The 19616-nt window shown below is 44.6% G+C and overlaps 1 protein-coding gene across 12 annotated transcripts in view; it reads left to right on the forward strand.

Annotated features, from left to right (window-relative positions):
* Window positions 1–19616, forward strand: part of LOC110529011 (pleckstrin homology domain-containing family A member 6) — a 237392-nt gene that overhangs the window by 122995 nt on the left and 94781 nt on the right. For 5 of the 12 annotated variants that reach the window (XR_016497387.1, XM_090241727.1, XM_090241728.1 and 2 more), the window contains exon 1: window positions 12255–12531. The exons of the other annotated variants lie outside the window; for them this stretch is intronic. Coding sequence is in view for 4 of the 5 variants with exons in the window: in XM_090241727.1 (XP_090097853.1) it covers window positions 12500–12531 (32 nt within the window). In the remaining variant the exon portion in view is untranslated. Of the gene's footprint in view, window positions 1–12254; window positions 12532–19616 lie in introns of those variants that run through there. 12 annotated transcript variants of the gene reach the window in all.

Consider the following 19616-nt stretch of genomic DNA (forward strand, 5'->3'; position numbering starts at 1 on the left):
AAAAGAGGGCAAAATCTTTGCTTGCTTTATTGACTTTAAAAAAGCATTTGATTCGATTTGGCACGAAGGGCTATTCTACAAAATTCTACAAAGTGGGCTTGGTGGTAAGGTGTATGACTTAATAAAATGTATGTACACAGAAAACAAGTGTGCAATAAAAATCAAAAACCAAAGAACAGAATTTTTTTCACAATGTCGAGGTGTGAGACAAGGCTGCAATTTGAGTCCAAATCTTTTCAACATTTATATCAATGAATTAGCAGACATGTTGGACCAATCTCCAGCCCCAGGACTCACACTATTTGACACAGAGGTGAAATACCTGCTATATGCTGATGACTTGGTACTTCTATCACCAACCAAAGAAGGTCTTCAACAAAACATTAATATTCTGGAGCAATATTGCCATAATTGGGCCCTGGCAGTAAATTTCCAAAAAACTAAAATCATGATTTTCCAAAAAAAACCCAGATGTCAGAAACACAAATGTAAATTCACCCTGAACAACACCTTAATTGAACACACAAAAAATTACACCTACCTTGGTCTGACCATATCTGCATCGGGAAACTTTAATATGGCAGTGAAGGCACTCAAAGAAAAAGCCCGCAGAGCAATGTATGCAATAAAAATGAAATTATTCAAAATCAACATCCCAATTAGAATTTGGACTAAAATATTTGACAGTGTAATCCTACCAATAGCACTTTATGGAAGTGAGGTTTGGGGGCCACTCAATAAACTGGATTTTAAAATGTGGGACAAACATCCAATTGAAGCCCTACATGCAGAATTCTGTCGGAAAATTCTACAAGTCCAGAGAAATACACCAACTAATGCATGTAGGGCAGAATTGGGCCGTTTTCCAGTAATAATGAAAATACAGAAAAGATCATTAAAATTTTGGCAACATCTAAATTCAAGTCCAAATTCGAGTCTGCAATTTAAAGCACTTCAAGCCCAAGAGCTGAGCCCAGAAACGAGCCCTCTCAGTCAGATGGTGTTGGACCTCACCAACCAAGCTGACGCCAGCACTGCTTCAAAAGAAAGAATTCCAATAAGCAAAATCATGAACCAATCAAAGGAATCATATTTACAATACTGGAAAAACGAAACAAAATCCCAAAGCCGACTAAATTGCTATCTGACCCTAAACAGAGAATATGAATTGGCTGATTATCTCTACTCTGTCAGAGATACGAAGCAGAGACAGATCCTTACCAAGTACAGGCTGAGTGACCACCGATTGGCAATAGAAACCGGCAGACATAAAAAGACATGGCTACCCAAAGAGGAGCGTGTATGTGGTCACTGCATGACAGGGGAGGTAGAGACAGAGATGCACTTTCTCCTTTACTGTGATAAATATTCCTCACAAAGAGATTCATTATTCACAGAAATGACTACATATATTCCAAATTTTTACAAATTGAACCCAGAGGAAAAACTAAGAATACTCATGGGCGAAGGAGCAATGGCTCCTCTTGCAGCCAAATATGTATTTTCCTGCCATAGCCTGAGGGACACTGAATAATAACATCTGCATAGTAAACAGTAACTTACTTATTATTACTATTATTGTTATTACTATAATTATTAATGTTTACTGTAGACTGTTACCATTTTATTGTTATTATTTTTGTATTTAATTTTGTATTATTATTTACTACAATTTTATATTATTATTTGCTATCATTTATAATTTTGTTACAATGTATATTGTATACATTGTTGCTTTGGCAATATTGACACAATGTTTTTCATGCCAATAAAGCAGCTTGAATGAATTTGAGAGAGAGCGAGAGAGAGAGAGAGAGAGAGAGAGAGATGAGAGGTAGAGAGAGAGAGAGACAGAGAGAGAGAGACTGAGAGGTAGAGAGAGAGAGAGTTAGAGAGAGAGACGAGAGGTAGAGAGAGACGAGAGGTAGAGAGAGAGACGAGAGGTAGAGAGAGAGAGAGAGAGAGAGGTAGAGAGAGAGAAGAGAGGTAGAGAGAGAGAGAGAGAGAGAGAGAGAGAGAGAGAGAGAGGGCTAGAGAGAGAGAGACGAGAGGTAGAGAGAGAGAGAGAGAGAGAGAGAGAGAGAGAGAGAGAGAGAGAGACGAGAGGTAGAGAGAGAGACGAGAGGTAGAGAGAGAGAGAGAGAGAGAGAGAGAGAGAGAGAGACAGAGAGAGAGAGACGAGAGGTAGAGAAAGAGAGAGAGAGAGTTAGAGAGAGTTAGAGAGAGAGTTAGAGAGAGAGACGAGAGGTAGAGAGAGAGAGACGAGAGTAAATCCCAATAAGACAAAAATAATGGTATTCAAAAAAAGAAAAAATGTGCACTGAGCCTCCATCCATTCACTGGGGGTATAATGTAATGTCCTCTGGGCACACGGTGATGACCCATACAGAAAATGCTACATTCCAGACCTGCACTGAGCCTCCATCCATTCACTGGGGGTATAATGTCATGTCCTCTGGGCACACGGTGATGACCCATACAGAAAATGCTACATTCCAGACCTGCACTGAGCCTCCATCCATTCACTGGGGGTATAATGTCATGTTCTCTGGGCACACGGTGATGACCCATACAGAAAATGCTACATTCCAGACCTGCACTGAGCCTCCATCCATTCACTGGGGGTATAATGTCATGTCCTCTGGGCACACGGTGATGACCCGTACAGAAAATGCTACATTCCAGATCTGAAGGATGGTGTTTTATAATGCAGTTACGCAAACCTGCTGTGACCTGTTTACTGATCTTAGGGACCCATTCAAAGCCTGTGATTGGTTGACTGTCTGTGGATTGTGGCTGGTGCAAGAGGATGTACACAACTGGGAGAGCAATAAATACCTGGTCATAATGTTTTTTTTAAAGTATTTTTCAAGAGGACCAGTTTTCTGGGGCATTGCACCAGTCAGCATATTATAATCTACAAAAGTTTGATTCTCAAGCCAAGTCATACTGGTGCCTGTTATCTGGTTGTCTGGTAATACTGACATGTTTTTGGTTAGAAACTTTTATGATGTGTTTGTGAGTGTATTTGAGTATTTCTGTGTAATGGTCAGTGCCGTGTTGTGCTTTAAATAGCTGTACTGTGCTGCGTTGTGTTGTGTTAATGTGTGATTGGTAATTGTGGGGGTTGTTGCTTGGGCTAAGTCAGCAGTTTGTCTGCCCAGGCTGTATTGATCTGTTTGGGGGAAGACTGGTCCCAGAGAGAGCCTCAGCCTCCAGTTCAATACCCTCAACGGCCTATTATAATAAATTAGACATGGATATACCCAATACACAATTCACCCAAACCCAACATCCTATCTCTCTCCCCCTCTCTCTCTCTCTCTCTCTCTCTATCTCTCTCAATTTCTCTTTGATGCAGATCAATGATGGCTTAGTGAATCCACAGTATGTGTGGAATTTGTGATGAAATTTGTGTGTGTCTTGGTGCGAGTGTGCGTGTATGTGTGCAAGCGTGTGTCCACTAGAATATTTACGGTGGGGACCCCTACACTCCTAGAAAAAGGATTCCAAAAGGGTTCTTCGGCTGTCCCCATAGGAGAACCATTTTTGGTTCCAGGTAGAACCCAATCTGGAACGGAACCCAAAGAAGTTCTACTTGAAACCAAAAAGGGTTCTTCAAAGGGGTCTCCTATGGGGACAGCTGAATAACCCTTATTGGTTCTAGATAGCACCTTTTTTTCTGAGTGTATAGTTTCCTTACATCCCCTCAGACAGATTCACCAAAGCTGTAATGTGATCACACCCTGCATGAAGTCATGATAACGAACATTCCCAGCCAGCCAGGCACACATTACATTACTATTAATAAATGTGCCTATTTACCAACACACACTAGGTCTGCAGAGACAATATATGGTTTTCATTCAGACAACAATACAGTACAAACACATATTTTCAGGTCAATATAGCCTCAATCCTACTATAAGGTCATAGGAAATCATTATTCCTTCATGTAATACACAGCATTTATCCGTTTTCGGGAGAGATGGGAAAGCTCAATTTTTTTGTGCGGCGCTAAAATGTACAGATTTGTACTGTCATGTCCGTGTGGTAATGGATTTAGTTTTATCTCTGGGTAACGCTCTGTTTTTTATCAGTGATAGAAATGGCAGATAAATTGTTGATTCTTATCCCAAAACATTATTTATGAATCTTATGCTAGTTACAATGTTTAGGTACTGGTCTGCCAGGTTCTGGGTAATAATATTCATTTTTCCATCACTACCAAATTCCTCCTCCTCTTCCTCCTCCTGTCTTCTTCTCTTCTAGTCCCTGGGTTTCTCTGTGTGATGTGGTGAGGGCCATGACTCAGTGCATGACTCCCATATTAGGAAGACGGAGTAGATTTTACATCATCACTCTGCGACAGAGCCTTTACTGGAAATCTTTGTTGAGCCTACAGGAGTTTTGTTGTTTATGATGGATCTTTTTCCTTCCTGATCATTAGGACCCTTCTGGGTTGTACTCACTCAGCAAAGAGAAGCACCCTGCATAGTAATGTTGTAGGGGAGGTATGTTTGTTAGTCTGGAGGTTTGCTCTGCTCCTCTCTTATTAGAATGCCACAGGCAGGTCGAAAGTCTGGTTAAGGAGTTTGAGGTTTGAGAACCCGACCAGGTCACTGTGGCCCTGTTCTGAACGCTTGCCAGCTAACTGCCTGCCAATAGGTAGGAGGGGTCATAGCATGGTCAGAGAATGATCCAGCGGTCACATCATGACACTAAGAACTGCCACACACTGGGAGAGCATGTCCAAACTCTCACCTCGGGTTCCCTCTTAGAGAGCTAGCCTTCCAAGTGGCCTAACAATGTATTAAATCAGACAGCTACTCTTGACCTTAACTTGGCTTTGATAACATAATACTGCAGCAGCAGTGCAATAACCCTTTGTTAAGTTCCTTTGAACAGGCTTGTAAGTACATGAGTTTATGCTGCACTTGCTACTTCTGTTGTACACGTTATAGTGTTTACTTAGATTACAATAAGTAGCAGTGGTAAGGACTATGAAACTACCGGTACTTACATTCAGGTACCTGGTACAAGATGATGACACCAGTTGTTGCTAATAGTATGTGAGGTACAACGTTGCCAATGAGGCGTATACAGTAATGGGAGTCTTTCAAAAATATGTTTTGAATAGATTTCACCTGACTACTGCCAGAAACTGAGGCTGATATTCATCAGAAACTCCAAATGAGAAATAGTGGGGAAGTCTACATTCTAAATAAGGGATTTCTAAATTATGAATTCTAACTCTGTACACTCTACACCTAGTGTACAAAACATTAGGAACACCTGCTCTTTCCATGACATAGAAGAGAATCGTTACACCTGGTCAGTCTATCTCCTCCTCTGATGAAGAGGTAGAACAAGGATCGGACCAAAATGCAGCATGTCGATTGCGATCCATGTTTTAATAAACAAACGTAAAACACGAATCAATACAAACACTACAAAATAAAGGACGTAACGAAAACCTAAACAGCCTATCTGGTGAAAACACATAGACAGGAACAATCACCCACAAACACACAGTGAAACCCAGGCTACCTAAATATGGTTCCCAATCAGAGACAATGACGAACACCTGCCTCTGATTGAGAACCATATCAGGCCGAACATAGAACTGGACAAACTAGACATGTAACATAGAATGCCCACTCAGATCACACCCTGACCAACCAAAACATAGAAACATACAAAGTAAACTATGGTCAGGGTGTGACACCAGGTGGATCCAGGTGAAAGCTAGGATCCCTTATCGATTTAACCTGTTAAATCCACTTCAATCAGTGTAGATGAAGGGGAGGAGACAGGTTAAAGTAGGACTGTTAAGCCTTGAGACTTGAGACATGGATTGTGTCTGTGTGTCATTCAGAGGGTGAATGGACAAGACAAAATATTTAAGTGCCTTTGAACGGGGTATGGTAGTAGGTGCCAGGCGCACTGGTTTGAGTGTGTCAAGAACTGCAACGCTGCTGGGTTTTTCATGCTCAACAGTTTCAGCCAGCCAACTTGACACAACTGTGGGAAGCATTGGAGTCAACATGGGTCAGCATCCCTGTGGAATGCTTTCAACACCTTGTAGAGTCAATGCCTCGACCAATTGAGGCTGTTCTGAGTGCAAAAGGGGGTGAAACTCAATATTAGGAAGGTGTTCCTAATGGTTTGTCCACTCACTGTCTACCAGGAGCAATCTAGCTCCGTCATTCTAATGTGAGCTGTAGTGTAGTTGTAGTTTCTCCACATCTCTCTAGGTTCTATGGAGACTACAATGCACAAAGACCCATCTCCTGCTATTTCTAAAAAGGAGTGATTAAAAATGCATGGGAACAATCACTTATAGTCCATTAGCTATTCATTAGACTCTGAAGATCCATCAATTCACACTGAGTAAAGACACATTATTCAAGAAAGCCATTTGATGACACTCAAAATAAAGGATTAATGCTGAAATTAATAATTCAGTAAGGACATGCAAGATTAATAGAATATGAGGGGGAAGGCTTTGTCTCCTCACACACAGTGGAAATATTAGATATTTCTGGGTTCCGTCAACATCTCAGCATAAACATTGAGCATTTGAGAATGGCAAAGAGAAAGGGTATTGAAATAGTTTGTTAATTAATGGTTGTGAGTGATAGAGGTTGACAATAGTATGACTGAGGCACAATAACCTACATATTATTGGCTCAATAAGAATAGAGAGGAGATGAATCATTGTGTTTTCAGTGAGAAAGCACATCACACACACTGACTGTAGGCCTACTGTACACTGTACTCTCTCTCTCTCTCTCTCTCTCTCTCTGTCTCTCTCTCTGTCTCTCACTCTCTCTTGCTCTCTCTCTCTTTCTCTCATCACCCACTCGCTCCATGTGTTAGTCTCTGAGGGGTAATATAACTTGTCTTCCTCCTACTGCTGCTGTTATCCCACTGACCTTCTGGCAGGCTGCTGTAATCTCACTGACCTTCTGGCAGGCTGCTGTAATCTCACTGACCTTCTGGCTGGCTGCTGTTAACCCATTGACCTTCTGGCTGGCTGCTGTTAAAACACTGACCTTCTGGCTGGCTGATGTTAAAACACTGACATTCTGGCTGGCTGCTGTTAACCCACTGACCTTCTGGCTGGCTGCTGTTAACCCACTGACCTTCTGTCTGGCTGCTGTTAACACACTGACCTTCTGTCTGGCTGCTGTTAAAACACTGACCTTCTGTCTGGCTGCTGTTATCCCACTGACCTTCTGTCTGGCTGCTGTTAACACACTGACCTTCTGGTTGGCTGCTGTTAACCCACTGACCCTCTGTCTGGCTGCTGTTAACCCACTGACCTTCTGGCTGGCTGCTGTTAACACACTGACCTTCTGTCTGGCTGCTGTTAAAACACTGACCTTCTGGCTGGCTGCTGTTAACCCACTGACCCTCTGTCTGGCTGGCTGCTGTTAACACACTGACCTTCTGGCTGGCTGCTGTTAACCCACTGACCTTCTGACTGGCTGCTGTTAACCCACTGACCTTCTGTCTGGCTGCTGTTAACACACTGACCTTCTGTCTGGCTGCTGTTAAAACACTGACCTTCTGTCTGGCTGCTGTTATCCCACTGACCTTCTGTCTGGCTGCTGTTAACACACTGACCTTCTGGTTGGCTGCTGTTAACCCACTGACCCTCTGTCTGGCTGCTGTTAACCCACTGACCCTCTGGCTGGCTGATGTTAAAACACTGACCTTCTGGCTGGCTGATGTTAAAACACTGACCTTCTGTCTGGCTGCTGTTAACCCACTGACCCTCTGGCTGGCTGCTGTTAACCCACTGACCTTCTGGCTGGCTGCTGTTAAAACACTGACCCTCTGGCTGGCTGCTGTTAAAACACTGACCCTCTGGCTGGCTGCTGTTAACCCACTGACCCTCTGGCTGGCTGCTGTTAACCCACTGACCCTCTGGCTGGCTGCTGTTAAAACACTGACCCTCTGGCTGGCTGCTGTTAACACACTGACCTTCTGGCTGGCTGCTGTTAACCCACTGACCTTCTGGCTGGCTGCTGTTAACACACTGACCCTCTGGCTGGCTGCTGTTAACACACTGACCCTCTGTCTGGCTGCTGTTAACACACTGACCCTCTGGCTGGCTGATGTTAAAACACTGACCTTCTGTCTGGCTGCTGTTAACACACTGACCTTCTGTCTGGCTGCTGTTAACACACTGACCTTCTGTCTGGCTGCTGTTAAAACACTGAACTTCTGTCTGGCTGCTGTTAACACACTGACCTTCTGGCTGGCTGCTGTTAACCCACTGACCTTCTGGCTGGCTGCTGTTAACACACTGACCTTCTGGCTGGCTGCTGTTAACACACTGACCTTCTGTCTGGCTGCTGTTAAAACACTGACCTTCTGGCTGGCTGCTGTTAACCCACTGACCTTCTGGCTGGCTGCTGTTAACACACTGACCCTCTGGCTGGCTGCTGTTAACACACTGACCTTCTGGCTGGCTGCTGTTATCCCACTGACCATCTGTCTGGCTGCTGTTAACCCACTGACCTTCTGGCTGGCTGCTGTTAACACACTGACCCTCTGGCTGGCTGCTGTTAACACACTGACCTTCTGGCTGGCTGCTGTTAACACACTGACCTTCTGGCTGGCTGCTGTTAACCCACTGACCTTCTGGCTGGCTGCTGTTAACCCACTGACCCTCTGGCTGGCTGCTGTTAACACACTGACCCTCTGGCTGGCTGCTGTTAACACACTGACCTTCTGGCTGGCTGCTGTTAACACACTGACCCTCTGGCTGGCTGCTGTTAACACACTGACCTTCTCGCTGGCTGCTGTTAACACACTGACCCTCTGGCTGGCTGCTGTTTACCCACTGACCCTCTGGCTGGCTGCTGTTAACACACTGACCCTCTGGCTGGCTGCTGTTAACACACTGACCCTCTGGCTGGCTGCTGTTAACCCACTGACCCTCTGGCTGGCTGCTGTTAAAACACTGACCTTCTGGCTGGCTGCTGTTAACCCACTGACCTTCTGGCTGGCTGCTGTTAACACACTGACCTTCTGGCTGGCTGCTGTTAACACACTGACCCTCTGGTTGGCTTCTGTTAACCCACTGACCTTCTGGCTGGCTGCTGTTAACCCACTGACCCTCTGGCTGGCTGCTGTTAACACACTGACCCTCTGGCTGGCTGCTGTTAACACACTGACCCTCTGGCTGGCTGCTGTTAACCCACTGACCCTCTGGCTGGCTGCTGTTAACACACTGACCCTCTGGCTGGCTGCTGTTAACACACTGACCCTCTGGCTGGCTGCTGTTAACACACTGACCCTCTGGCTGGCTGCTGTTAACACACTGACCCTCTGGCTGGCCCTCCCATGATAGAAGAACAACTGACACTTACGTTTAAGGAGCGTTCCTTTAGAGTAAAACCATAGCCTCATGCAGAGAGAGAGAGATACATCATCCCATATATTACACACACATAATCCCTTCAGCCTCCCAGCGTCGCTGCTATACCTAGTCCTGATGGTTGGATGCATGCTGTTGGTAACACTAAGGTTTCTGATTTGATTCCCTATGAGTCATATATTTATTTATTTTATTTTACCTTTATTTAACTAGGCAAGTCAGTTAAGAACAAATTCTTATTTTCAATGACGGCCTAGGAACAGTGGGTTAACTGACTGTTCAGGGGCAGAACGACAGATTTGTACCTTGTCAGCTCGGGGGTTTGAACTTGCAACCTTCCAGTTACTAGTCCAACGCTCTAACCACTCACTATGTGTCATAATGATTAGTATACATGGCTGTGTAAAACCGTATTTTCCAGGTGCAAGGAATACTTTTCAGAATTACTTCCACTGTGATTTATATGGAAAAATAAATCACATTAAAAGTAGAGTAGACTATGCATCTCAGCCTGGCTTTCTCCAATAAATCTCTTGTTTCATCTACTACATCACATGCACATGTACGCACAGACACACACACACACACACACACACACACACACACACACACACACACAGAGACATTAAGTCCGACCTCAGGTTTTTTAGGCAAAGCAGACCAATACATCAGCATCCTGAGTCACTGAGCTATCTGATGTTGACTATCTGACATTGACTCTCTGACGTTAACTATCTCAGGTTAACTATCTCAGGTTAACTATCTGAGGTTGACTATCTGAGGTTGACTATCTAAGGTTGACTATCTGAGGTTGACTATCTGAGGTTGACTATCTGAGGTGGACTATCTGAGGTGGACTATCTGAGGTGGACTATCTGAGGTGGACTATCTGAGGTGGACTATCTGAGGTGGACTATCTGAGGTGGACTATCTGAGGTGGACTATCTGAGGTGGACTATCTGAGGTGGACTATCTGAGGTGGACTATCTGAGGTGGACTATCTGAGGTTGACTATCTGAGGTTAACTATCTGAGGTTAACTATCTGAGGTTAACTATCTGAAGTTAACTATCTGAAGTTAACTATCTGATGTTAACTATCTGAGGTTCGCTATCTGAGGTTCGCTATCTGAGGTTCGCTATCTGAGGTTCGCTATCTGAGGTTCGCTATCTGAGGTTCGCTATCTGAGGTTCGCTATCTGAGGTTCGCTATCTGAGGTTCACTATCTGAGGTTCACTATCTGAGGTTCACTATATGAGTTTCACTATATGAGGTTAACTTAGGGATCAGTGTCCCTTCCACGGGATGGTTGAGCTAAGGTAGGCTGATGTGATTAGAATGAGGTTGTAAGTAACAAGACAGTTTCCCAGGGCATAGACATATCTTATATTGGCAGAAAGCTTACATTCGTCCATTCCAAGTCCAATTTACAGCAGCTGTTACAGTGAAAGAATATCATGCTATTTTTTGAGGAGAGTGCACAATGAAAATGTATTAATTAACAAATTAAGCACATTTGGGCTGTCTTGATATAAAATGATGAACAGAAATACAATGGTTCATTGGATCAGTCTAAAACTGTGCACATACACAGATGCCATCTAGTGACCAAAATCTAAATTGCACATGGGCTGGAATAATGCATTATGGCCTTTCTCTTGCATTTCAAAGATGATGGTATAAAAAATACAAAAGGACAGTTGTTTTTTGCTTTGTTTTATCTTTTACCAGATCTATTCCGTTATATTCTCCTACATTTCTTTCACATTTCCATAAACTCCAAAATGTTTCCTTTCAAATGGTACCAAGAATATGCATATCCTTGCTTCAGGTCCTGAGCTACAGGCAGTTAGATTTGAGTATGTCATTTTAGGAGGAAATTGAAAAAAAGGGGCTAATCCTTAAGAGTAAAATTATCTGAGGTTCACTATCTGAGGTTCACTGTCTGAGGTTCACTGTCTGAGGTTCATTATCTGAGGTTCACTATCTCTGGTTAACTATCTGAGGGTAACTATCTCTGGTTAAGTGTGTGTGGAGTAATGCGGAGTCTTCCTCATAGAAGAACACCTTCAATATATCACATTACAAATGGCCATGTGTGTAGTACCCTAGAATATAAACTGTTACAAACGGATGCTGGACATGAAAAATACAAATGTCTTGCAAAGCTAACGGTGACATTGGGACATTTTAATATGGCCACCCCAGCCCGGGCCCTTCATTCTGTGTTTTAATGCTGAGCTTGTGAAATATGGATCTAATTATGATGATATGAGTGACTGAGGAGCTACGTCTCTCCTCCCTCGCAATGGGAGGGAGGGAGAGAGAGGGGGTGGAAGGGATGAACACTGGGGGAGTAGGGGAGGGAACTGGGAAGGAAGAGGATGAAGAATGGAGGGAGCAGGATAGAGAAGAGAGTTCGGAAGGGAGGGAGGGGTACTGATGTGCTCTGCTGTTATACCTGAATGGCATACAACATACGTCCTTTGTCTATAATCCACCTTCCACTCCTCTTCCACCCAGGCAGGTCCCTGGGAAATTACTCTCCCTGGGAACTACCTGGGACATGACTCTCCCTGCCAGACCTCAACAGAAGCTGGGGATCATTCAGACCTTAGTCTGGGGCCCAGCAGCATGGCCACATGGGTCTCTGTTATACTGCCTTCCCATAGGGAGAAAGCAAAAGGGAGGGAGAGAGATGGAGAGAGAGAGAGAGAAAATGAGAGGGAGAGTAAGAGAGCGAGAGAGGGAAACAGCTAAATAATCTGAGCCTTGCAGTTCTGTTAGGCAAGGGAGCATGAGAGAGAGCCTGAGAGAGAGAGAGGAGGGGGTGAGAAGAGTGACAGTGATAGAGAGCAATTGTGTGTGTGAGAGAGAGGAGAGAGGGTGGTTACAGCATGCATTTTCAAGGATAGAAAGGAGGACAGCAATTACTATATCTAACACCAATCGGCTTCTTCCTGGCACTGGGTTAGCTAGCCAGCTGCTCCCCCCTCTCTCTCTCTCCCTCTCTCCCTCTCTCTCTCTCTCTCTCTCTCTCCATCCCTCTCTCTATATCCCTCTCACTCTCTCTGTCTCATCTGTTATATGATTGATCCGGTGGAGGATGCTGAAGTTCCGTGCGGACCGGAGGGTTAGGTAGGTAGGGGGACAGCGGAGTGGCTGAGGCTGGGGGGAAGTGGTCTCTTCTGCCTGGCAACGTGGTGGTGGGAGAGGGAACCAGAAGCTGGAGGTCAGAGAGTACTGCAATGCAGTGCTGCTGTAGAGAAAGCACAAATATCTGGTTTATGTCTTTTATTGGGCAGTTGTGTGAGGCAGGGACTGATACAGTAGATCTGATATGTGTATAGGAATGTGTGTGTTTGTTTGGGCTATGGCTTGATTTTCATGCTAGCGTAAGTAGCCTATCAGGAATGGCTAAACACTGCTAGCATGTGTTCACCCTATAACGTGACTACCTCAGAGGACAGTCAATGGAACTAGTCCATTGTTTTTCTAGTCATGTTGGAGTCCATTTTTTGGTCATATTAAGGACACTGTGATGTTACCGTATGCTGTTTAGCCATTTGTTTGTCCATATGTAGAAACAGGCAGTGATGCGGTCTCTCTCTATATAGGTTTGTAGGTTATGCAGGCATAACATGAACAGGCATGCTCAGTCTCAGGACGCTCTGAGACCAAGTCACACACGCGTGCGTGTCAGCAGCAGCAGCTTGTCCTGTCCCCGTGCCCAGGCAGGCTGTGGTAGGTTTGTCAGGGGGTTGTTATGGTTAGCTGCACACAGGCAGAAGTGCTCTGGTGTGTGTTCTTTTGACATCAGGAGGTGCATGCCTTCTGTCTGACTGTGCTCTTGGCTGGCTGCCCTTGTCCTCTCTACCTATCATTGTGTGTGTGTGTGTGTGTGTGTGTGTGTGTGTGTGTGTGTGTGTGTGTGTGTGTGTGTGTGTGTGTGTGTGTGTGTGTGTGTGTGTGTGTGTGTGTGTGTGTGTGTGTGTGTATGCATGTGTGTATGCATGTGTGTATGCATGTGTGTATGCATGTGTGTGTGGAGTATACCATGATTCTCTGCATGGCAGGGTCTGGGCCAGATGCCACTAACATTCTATCATCCAGTAGCGGGCAGAGCCAGATCCAGAGACAGAGGCAGATAGGCTGTGGGGGTGGAAGTGTTCTGCCCTGCTTTACATAGAGCAGTGTTTTTCAAACCTGGTTCTGGACATCCACAGGGTGTGCAGGCTTTTGTTCAAACCCAGCACCAAAACATCTGATTCAGCTAGTCAATGAATTCTCAAGAGTGAGTAGCTGGATGTGTTACATGTATTGATGGGCTGGAACAAATCCCTGCACCCCCTCTGGTCCCAGGAACAGTGCCTAAGTATAGTGTACGGCAAAAGACTACCATATGGAGCCTGTCCTCGTCAAAGGGTCAGGGCCCTGCTCTGGGCCTAGCTAGGTGCAGTCCTGAGGCTGCACTATGGACTATCCTTACAGACTTCCCATGTTCTAATTCTTTGCCTTGGGCCTACAATATGTTTCCTCTTAGGCTGTAAAACTAGTAGGCTGGCTCCCCTAAGGCCTTGGATGAGCAGAGAGAAGCTTTCAGTTTATGGACCATAGCCTATATGTTTAGGTGAGAAGGGTGTGTTCCTATAAACATCTTTCTGACTCCAGGCCTTTCCTCAGGTCCAGTCTAAGCAGCCCATTCATTTGATCTGGCCCTCATGTCTAGTAGCTACGTTCAGCCTTCCTTTCAGACCAGCAGCAGGTGTATTCCGCAGGAAGTTTAGGGGGAACACTCCTGTATGATTTATAAATCCACTTAAGAGATGTAGGGCTCTATTTTGGTTTGGCATTAAAGCCAGCGTAATTGTCAAACGCACGCTAGTTTGCAATTTTGACCTGTAAAAGCTGGCACACTTCTATTTTCAAACCGTAGCACCAGGATTGGTAATTTACCTATTTTATATGAGTTTTGCACCGAAGTTGAAGGGATGGCAACATCTGAGGTATGTCCTTAAGAACGTGTGCCAAAGTGCTAATTTCAGTATGCGCCGGTGGGGACAGTTAACACCAACTGAAAGCTGGTCTAGGCTGTTACACTGTTATAACCAGGTCCTGTTATTATTGTGGATGTGTGTAAAACCACTCCATGTAGACTATATGCCCAGCATGGAGCGTGAGGTGAGATCATTTGATTTCAGTTTAGTTTGATTAAAAATCAAGCCATAGTAGGCTACCCTTACCCTACTAAACTGGAACATGCTTAACACCCCAGCCATCCTACAATCTAAGCTTGATGCCCTCAATCTCACACAAATTATCAATGAACCTACCTGGTACCTCCCCAAAGCCTTTAACAAGGGCACCCTCATAGATATTATCCTAACCAACTTGCCCTCTAAATACACCTCTGCTGTCTTCAACCAAGATCTCAGCGATCACTGCCTCATTGCCTGCATCCATAATGGGTCAGCGGTCAAACGACCTCCACTCATCACTGTCAAATGCTCCCTGAAACACTTCAGCGAGCAGGCCTTTCTAATCGACCTGGCCGGGGTATCCTGGATCCTATTTTTTTTAAATGCCTTCCTAACCATCTTAAATAAGCATGCCCCTTTCAACAAATTTAGAACCAGGAACATATATAGCCCTTGGTTCTCCCCAGACCTGACTGCCCTTAACCAACACAAAAACATCCTATGGCATTCTGCATTAGCATAGAACAGCCCCCGTGATATGCAGCTGTTCAGGGAAGCTAGAAACCATTATACACAGGCAGTTAGAAAAGCCAAGGCTAGCTTTTTCAAGCAGAAATTTGCTTCTTGCAACACAAACTCAAAAAAGTTCTGGGACACTGTAAAGTCCATGGAGAATAAGAACACCTCCTCCCAGCTGCCCACTGCACTGAAGATAGGAAACACTGTCACCACTGATAAATCCACTATAATTGAGAATTTCAATAAGCATTTTTCTACGGCTGGCCATGCTTTCCACCTGGCTACTCCTACCCCGGTCAACAGCACTGCACCCCCCACAGCAACTCGCCCAAGCCTTCCCCATTTCTCCTTCTCCCAAATCCAGTCAGCTGATGTTCTGAAAGAGCTGCAAAATCTGGACCCCTACAAATCAGCCGGGCTAGACAATCTGGACCCTTTCTTTCTAAAATTATCTGCCGAAATTGTTGCCACCCCTATCACTAGCCTGTTCAACCTCTCTTTCGTGTCGTCTGAGATTCCCAAAGATTGGAAAGCAGCTGCGGTCATCCCCCTCTTCAAAGGGGAGGACACTCTTGAACCAAACTGCTACAGACCTATATCTATCCTACCCTGCCTTTCTAAGGTCTTCAAAACCCAAGTCAACAAACAGATTACCGACCATTTCGAATCTCACCATACCTTCTCTGCTATGCAATCTGGTTTCAGAGCTGGTCATGGGTGCACCTCAGCCACGCTCAAGGTCCTAAACGATATCTTAACCGCCATCGATAAGAAACATTACTGTGCAGCCATATTCATTGATCTGGCCAAGGCTTTCGACTGTCAATCACCACATCCTCATCGGCAGACTCGACAGCCTTGGTTTCTCAAATGATTGCCTCGCCTGGTTCACCAACTACTTATCTGATAGAGTTCAGTGTGTCAAATCAGAGGGTCTGCTGTCCGGACCTCTGGCAGTCTCTATGGGGGTGCCACAGGGTTCAATTCTTGGACCGACTCTCTTCTCTGTATACATCAATGATGTCGCTCTTGCTGCTGGTGAGTCTCTGATCCACCTCTACGCAGACGACACCATTCTGTATACTTCTGGCTCTTCTTTGGACACTGTGTTAACAACCCTCCAGGCAAGCTGCCATACAACACTCGTTCCGTGGCCTCCAATTGCTCTTAAATACAAATAAAACTAAATGCATGCTCTTCAACCGATCGCTGCCTGCATCTGCCCGACTGTTCAACATCACTACTCTGGACGGCTCTGACTTAGAATACGTGGACAACTTCAAATACCTAGGTGTCTGGTGTCTGTAAACTCTCCTTCCAGACCCACATCAAACATCTCCAATCCAAAGTTAAATCTAGAATTGGCTTCCTATTTCGCAACAAAGCATCCTTCACTCATGCTGCCAAACATACCCTTGTAAAACTGACCATCCTAACAATCCTCGACTTCGGCGATGTCATTTACAAAATAGCCTCCAATACCCTACTCAACAAATTGGATGCAGTCTATCACAGTGCAATCCGTTTTGTCACCAAAGCCCCATATACTACCCAGCATTGCGACCTGTACGCTCTCGTTGGCTGACCCTCTCTTCATACTCGTCGCCAAACCCACTGGCTCCATGTCATTTACAAGACCCTGCAAGGTAAATTCCCCCCTTATCTCAGTTCGCTGGTCACCATAGCATCACCCACCTGTAGCACGCGCTCCAGCGGGTATGTCTCTCGGGTCACCCCCAAAACCAATTCTTTCTTTGGCCGCCTCTCCTTCCAGTTCTCTGCTGCCAATGATTGGAACGAACTACAAAAATCTCTGAAACTGGAAACACTTATCTCCCTCTCTAGCTTTAAGCACCAACTGTCAGAGCAGCTCACAGATTACTGCACCTGTACATAGCCCACCTATAATTTAGCCCAAACAACTACCTCTTTCCCTACTGTATTTATTTTTGTATTTATTTTTATTTTGCTCCTTTGCACCCCATTATTTTTATTTCTACTTTGCACATTCTTCCACTACTTTGCCACCATGGCCTTTTTTGCCTTTACCTCCCTTATCTCACCTCATTTGCTCACATCGTATATAGACTTGTTTATACTGTATTATTGACTGTATGTTTGTTTTACTCCGTGTGTAACTCTGTGTCGTTGTATCTGTCGAACTGCTTTGCTTTATCTTGGCCAGGTCGCAATTGTAAATGAGAACTTGTTCTCAACTTGCCTACCTGGTTAAATAAAGGTGGAATAATAAATAAAACAAAAATACTGGAGCGGAAGCTGGTTCAACAGCAATGCACCTATACTCGTTGAAGCCAGTTACAACAATGTTGACTGTTTACACTTCAAACACATTAAGCAATGTTGAGCAATGTGGATGTTTTTTTACTGTTGCTATCCCTCGTTGCTGTAGCCTTTACTATTTAATAAAGTGTAGTATTAATCCACAATGGACCAGGAGCAGAATACTCTGTGCCCCAAGCCAAATTGGAGTTGATAACAATGCCAAGACACAACTTGAGACAAAGGAAAGCAGTATTAAAGGGCCATTCTACCACTTTTGAACCTCATTGACATGCTCTCCAACACCATACCTGTGTCTACATATGTGAAAACCGCACATACAGTATCTATGTTTTGTCAAATCTACCTGATGACATCATCGAAAGTGACAGTTCTTTTTTCTTCTTTCAACCCTACTCTGTGATGTCACAGACAAGCATTTTCACAGATAATTGAAATGCTCTGTTTTCACATATTTAGACACTGGTTTGGTGCTGGAGATCATTAATATGAGAATGAAAAGTGGCAGAATTGCCCTTTAAGCCACGGAATGCCATGACTTGCCAGTGAGTGGCCAAGGCCTCATCACACCTACAACTTGATTATTCATCAAAACCCAGCCCTTTCCCGCCACCGCCAGCTATTGGGCTCGTAATTCTGGGTGTGAAAATAATACAAAATATTCCTGACACACCCCCTGACCTAAGCACTACCAGCAGAGCTTAGATGTACCATTGCATTAGGTTTGTTAAATTAGAGCCACAAAAGTGATCCACTGGTATCTTTCACATACAAACGTGCTGTTCGTTTAGCATAGGGGTCAATCTATGCGTACTGTATTTTTTGTAATCTTTTAATTTATTCGTTATTTTACCAGGTAAGTTGACTGAGAACACGTTCTCATTTGCAGCAACGGCCTGGGGAATAGTTACAGGGGAGAGGAGGGGGATGAATGAGCCAATTGTAAACTAGGGATTATTAGGTATGTGTGTGAGCGGAGCAGGTTATGTCTATGTGTGCATGTGCGACGTGAGTGTGTTTAGGTATGCATGCTAGTATGTTCATGACTGTACATGACTGGGTGTGTAAGGGTTTGCATTTGTTTGTATCAGTGGAGGCTGGTGGGTGGAGACAAAGGAGGCTTATTGTAATTAATGGACTGGTGTAATAATGGTTTGATACCATTCCAGTCCAGCCATTACGATAAGCCTGTTCTTCAGTATATCTACAGTATGCCCTCCAGCCTCCTCTGGTTTGTGTTCATGTGACTGAGCCAGGTTGTGTTTCTATTGAATCTAGTGTACAGTAGAAGTAGCCTGGTTGATCAGATGAAATATTGAATAGAGTTCATTATATATCTGGTGAGGAGAATATCTGGGGTGTCAGACCCACAAAGGGAGGCAGGGTACCACACTGCACCGCTCTACCTATAAAACAACGGATGTTTACCACTGGTTAGATTACACTGTGCATCAGAAATAAGAGTTGTGCACACACACACGCACGCAGGCACACACACAGTCATCGGTTGTAAAATCAATAGCAGGGAAGGACACACAGATCACAGAAACACATCCACACCACACTAGACCACACCAGACCAGACCACTCCACAGCACACCACACTAGACCACTCCACAGCACACCACACCAGACCACTCCACAGCACACCACACTAGACCACATCAGACCAGACTACTCTACACTAGACCACACTAGACCACACTAGACCACACCATACTAGACCACACTAGATTACGCCATACTAGACCACACTAGATCACACCATACTAGACCACACTAGACCACACCACAATAGGCCACACTAGACCACACCACACTAGACCACACCATACTAGACCACACTAGACCACACCACACTAGACCACACCACACTAGACCACACTAGACCACACCACACTAGACCACACCACACTAGACCACACCATTTTATTTATTTATTTTATTTTTTATGTCACCTTTATTTAACCAGGTAGGCCAGTTGAGAACAAGTTCTCATTTACAACTGTGACCTGGACAAGATAAAGCATAGCAATTCGACACATACAACAACACAGAGTTACACATGGAATAAACAAAACATAGTCAATAATAGAGTAGAACAAAAGAAACAAAAAGTCTATAAGTAGTGAGTGCAAATGAGGTAAGATAAGGGAGGTAAGGCAATAAATAGGCCATGGTGGCGAAGTAATTACAATATAGCAA

The sequence above is a fragment of the Oncorhynchus mykiss genome, chromosome 7 (genome assembly GCF_057628025.1).
Source record: "Oncorhynchus mykiss isolate SJ-2025 chromosome 7, ASM5762802v1, whole genome shotgun sequence".
NCBI classification, from domain to species: Eukaryota; Metazoa; Chordata; class Actinopteri; order Salmoniformes; family Salmonidae; genus Oncorhynchus; species Oncorhynchus mykiss.